The sequence below is a fragment of the Sesamum indicum genome, linkage group LG9 (assembly GCF_000512975.1).
Source record: "Sesamum indicum cultivar Zhongzhi No. 13 linkage group LG9, S_indicum_v1.0, whole genome shotgun sequence".
NCBI classification, from domain to species: Eukaryota; Viridiplantae; Streptophyta; class Magnoliopsida; order Lamiales; family Pedaliaceae; genus Sesamum; species Sesamum indicum.
Genome location: NC_026153.1, coordinates 1,208,210 through 1,212,614, shown reverse-complemented (window position 1 = coordinate 1,212,614; position 4,405 = coordinate 1,208,210). Strand labels below are relative to the sequence as shown.

Genomic DNA, 4,405 nt, shown 5'->3' with positions numbered 1-4,405 from the left:
GGAAATACCAAATCTATGGCCTAGCACAATGCAGAGGAGACGTGAGCAAAGACGACTGCTCGGTTTGCATCCAAGACGCACTGGAGAATATACGTGATCATTGTGCAAACCGGGCAGATGCCAGGATTTGGTATGACTACTGCTTTTTAAGGTATAGCACCGTGAAATTCTTTGGACACGTGGACACTTCTGGCTTATACTTATACAACGTAGAAAACGTTACGGACCCAGATGTTTTTAACCAGAAACTAGGAGATTTAATGGACCAGATTAGCTCAGAAGCTGTCAAGCCTGGAAGCAAAGGGCTGGGGAAAGGAAAGACTGACATCTCGTCGTTTGTCAGGCTTTACGCTTTGGTGCAGTGCACTAGAGATCTTTCAGAGTTGAATTGTGCTCAGTGTATTGCTATTGCAATCGAAAAATTTCCCACAATTTGCGGTAATAAGAAAGGATGTCGAGTTCTATACAGCAGTTGCTACGTTAGATATGAACTCTATCCGTTTTTCTTTCCTCTTGGTTCACACGAGTCCTTGGTTGATAGCCTCGTGAGCTATAAGTCAGTCATGGCCTTAAAACCTTGATGTGTTTCAAGAAAGTGTACTTGTATTAAATACTGTTCATTTTCAGTTGATGTGTATATGTACATGTATACATGTCGATCCCGTCCAGGGATTACTTGTCACAGATAATGAATATACATTTGGTATGTTCTGCTCAAACTTTAATAAAACATCTGCTGGAAATGGGACGTTTTCGTTGTCAGTGGCTTAGTTATTGGCTTTGCCGAAGCTTCTTGGAAATGGAACTGCATCTCTAACATCATTGAGTCCAGTGGCATAAAGAACCAAGGGGTCGAATAAAAAGCTGAATCCTGAACAATTCACGGCTCCATGCCTATGAAGATCCAGATACCACTCGTATTGCTGCTTTTCCAAACCCGATTCCTTGATCCTGCAAGGATAAGACGAAGAGTTAGCTAAAATCTATGTATGGATCTTAATGAGTTACATAGAAATGGAGATTTTTCACCTTGCATTTAAGGTATTATAGCGTTCCTCGTTTTGGCTTCCTCTTATTAGAGTTCCAACCTGAAGTTGAGGAAGGAAAAAAATATATCAGATTTCGACAATGGAAACAGATCCCATTATCATACGATGAATTTTTTACCTTTGGGACAATCACATCAAATGCTGCAACGGTCTTTCCATCAGCATTCAGGCGCACATAGAATGGCTTAAGTTGTTTTGGATGGTCATATATAATGAGTGGCTTCTTGTAAATTTCGTCTGTTAAGTAGCTGTAAAAATCAAAGAATTCAAAGGTAAAAAGCCATATGCATCTGATCTTCACAAAGCATTGGAAGTATAGGTATGTGTTAGCTTCTGATGCCTATACCTTTCATGTTCTTCGTTGAGAGAAACACCCCACTCGACTTTTGTCTGAAATTTTCTTTCATTGGCCTGATTTAGGAGCAACAAAAAAATGTCGAATACAAATCTTGAGAATTTTTGTGGTTTCCTTGAAGTGAAAAGGTTATATATATATGGCATGCATATTGCAAAAGACTGAGAGCAGAATGCTTACCTGCTTCAAAACATCCACTGCCTGAGTGTAAGAAATCTTTTCAAACGGACCTGTTGCGATGAACTGAAGGCGATCAAGAACAAGTTTATCAACACGTTTGGAGATGAATTTTAGATCTTCAGTACAATTCTCCAAAATCCATTTGCAGATGAACCTCAAAAAGTCAGTCGCACATTCCATCGAATCCTAAATTTCAGCAGAAGAGTGAAATGGTTAGAGCAGTTTCAATAGAAACATTGGAAAACCTAGCAGAAGAGACAAGTAAAATTATGACAAAACTGAATGAGATAAACCTCCAGTTCGGAGAAAGCAATTTCGAGCTCAACCATCCACATCTCGGCCAACAATTTCTTGGAGTCAGATTTGTGCGCATGAAATCTAGGCCCGAAAGAGTAAACTTTCCCAAGAGCAGATGCGTAGCTCTCCAAATGCAGACGGCCCGATACTGTGAGATAGGTCTTGCAAGAAAAAAAATCTTGAGAGAAATCAAGTCTGTTGGACTGTGTGTGAGACTTCCCAGATTTTTCCTTCTGTTTGGCCTCCAACTGAGATACTAGCTCAGTTGTTTTCTTCAGGTCCTGAATAGCAGCAGCCAGAGCTTCCTTGTTGCTTTTGCTTCTTTTCAGTTCTTCAACTTGCTTGCTCTTTTCTTTGATGGAAGCCTTGATAGTTTCAAGTTTCACACCTCCGTTATCATCGACAGAACTTTGATCTTTACCAAGAAGAGTAGTCACTTGGAAATTCTCACCAAATCCTTCACAATCAGTAGTTGTGATTACGGGCACTTGCACGTAAAGGAATCCATTTTGTTGGAAGAATGTATGTGTTGCTTGTGTAAGGGCACTTCTTATCCTCATTACAGATGCCACCTGCTAAACATGCAGCAATTCACAGAAGACGATTTGAAAACAATATTGTAGAACAAAGGACTGGAAGTTTTCATTTCCAACAGTTGTGAAAATACTAAATATGAACCATAGGAACTACATCAGTACTAGAGTCAAGAGGCAATCACCGTTGTTGTGCGTGGGCGAAAATGGGCTGAATCCCTCAACGATTCCAGGGGCAAACGTTTCTTCGATAAAGGATATCTATCTTGATCGACTGTTCCGATGTGAAGAATCTTGTCTGCTTTAAGCTCAATGGTTTCCTTCCCCTGCAATGATGGTTTCTGCAATATGCCTTCAGCTAATACACAAGTGCCCGTTGGCATAACTTGACTTGGAGGAGCTAAAGATGAGTCCACCAGAACCTGATTCAGCACAGAAACCAATCAAAAAACACAATAAAAACTTCTACTTTCATTTGATCTTCAGAAAGGCCTATAGGAACCACATTATTGGATTCATCTAAGAGACTGAATGAAACATACATGCAGACTTGAAACACCAGATCCATCACTAATTTGCAAGATGGAAATCGAGGGCTGTGGTGGCTTAGGAAGAACTGTATCCAACTTCTCACGTATACGATATTCTCCTGCGAAAACCTTTATGATGGACTTAAAAAAAGGCAGCCTGCTTTGGAGAACTTCGACACAGCTAACATCTTTAGGTCCTCCAACATCAGGAGCCGGCGCCACAGGCTCTTTCCTGAATTCGCGGGAGGACTTAACCCATCCTCCGACCACTACTCTCTGTCCAATGAGCCCCACACCACCGTCTGGACGATCTAATATGGTTTTCAAGATGACCCTTTTCGAATACTTTGAAAGGGCTAGTGGTGCTTCAACAGGGGTTTGTTCGGAGGCCATTTTGAAGATTGAAATGATTTTTGGCAACACAAAGAGGAAACTTTGAGTTTTGAAGAAGAATGTTTTTCTTGGAATGGTATTGTTGTTGGGATTGTGGGCAGGATTAGTATGATATATATACTAACCCAACCCCCAACCCCCTCAAACGTACACACGCACAACACATTGGAGAGGGTGTAGAAGAGGAATGATGCTTTGCTTTTGGGAGATTCTTGGAAAGGATTATTGAGAGGTTTGATGGAAGAAGATGGGGAAGTTTGAAGGAGAAGGGAAAGGGATTGTTTGAGGAGCAGGGCAGGGCAGGGTAGAGTGATGAATGGGATATTGGTATTCTTCAAATGCTGGGAATTCGCGGGAGTTCTCTTTTCATATATTTAACTAACTTTTTTTTTTTTTTTTTACCTTTTTAAAAAGAATAATATCCATTAATTGCTAATGAAAAGAAAAAACTATTATGCACTTCCTTTTCTTTCTTTTTATTATATTTGAAGTGTCTAATAATATTTATTTCAAGTTCTTGTCCTCAAACAAAAAAAGGAATTTTAACCTAAGTAGTTAAATAAAATTGAAAAGATATCCTTTAATTACAAATGGGCTGAATTGTATTGTACTAAGTTGAGCAGCCCAAATACAGTTGTGGGCTGAGCTCAACTTAAACTTAAGCCCAAAAGAAATTAAGACTAACAAGATTGTTTTTTGCCCCCTTATTTCCAGGGATATTATTGGTTTACTCATCATAATACCATGTTTGCTGAATTCATTTGAATTAAACAAAAATTATAGTATAAATGGCTCTTTTGAGATTTTTTATAATTACAAATACTTTATCGTTCGTACTAAATAAAGAAAACCTATACTAAACATGCGCTCTCATTTTGAAAATCAAACATGTACCTTCATCTCATATGTTGTCTAAATCTTTTGTTATAAAATTTGTATGACATTTCATATTACACAAGCTCGCTTCAAAAGGTAAAGAATTCTCAATTTAGTATTTTTACAATTTTCTTCAATTAGTACTAATCACAACAAATTCAAATTCAAATAATTGAAAGTTTCATATTTAAA

At 38.5% G+C, this 4,405-nt stretch overlaps 2 protein-coding genes across 3 annotated transcripts; one reads left to right on the top strand and one right to left on the bottom strand.

Annotated features, from left to right (window-relative positions):
* LOC105170245 (cysteine-rich repeat secretory protein 55-like) lies at window positions 3-762 on the top strand (the record flags this gene model as incomplete). The annotated part of the gene is made up of 1 exon (XM_011090916.2): window positions 3-762. A coding segment is annotated over one exon (579 nt), but the record flags the coding sequence as incomplete, so codon positions are not given.
* On the bottom strand, window positions 250-3,714 carry LOC105170103 (asparagine--tRNA ligase, cytoplasmic 2). 2 transcript variants are annotated; one of them, XM_020696606.1, is made up of 8 exons: window positions 2,957-3,714; window positions 2,600-2,836; window positions 1,878-2,456; window positions 1,585-1,770; window positions 1,396-1,460; window positions 1,168-1,297; window positions 1,030-1,088; window positions 250-951 (listed from the first exon to the last, which is right to left on the bottom strand). In XM_020696606.1, exons 1-8 carry the CDS (start codon window positions 3,335-3,337, stop codon window positions 768-770), a joined length of 1,821 nt encoding a protein of 606 aa, XP_020552265.1. In that variant the 5' UTR covers window positions 3,338-3,714; the 3' UTR covers window positions 250-767. The 2 variants fall into 2 exon arrangements, with proteins under 2 accessions (XP_020552265.1, XP_011089017.1); XM_011090715.2 differs by having other exon boundaries at window positions 1,878-2,453; window positions 2,957-3,713.

Excerpts from the sequence above, each read along its gene's own strand:
- LOC105170103 (XM_020696606.1), bottom strand. The coding sequence starts at position 3,337 with ATGGCCTCCGAACAAACCCCTGTTGAAGCACCACTAGCCCTTTCAAAG. Across the intron at positions 1,461-1,584 it reads CAGTGGATGTTTTGAAGCAG|GCCAATGAAAGAAAATTTCA; the intron begins GTAAGCATTCTG and ends CTCCTAAATCAG. Across the intron at positions 1,089-1,167 it reads TTGATGTGATTGTCCCAAAG|GTTGGAACTCTAATAAGAGG; the intron begins GTAAAAAATTCA and ends CCTCAACTTCAG.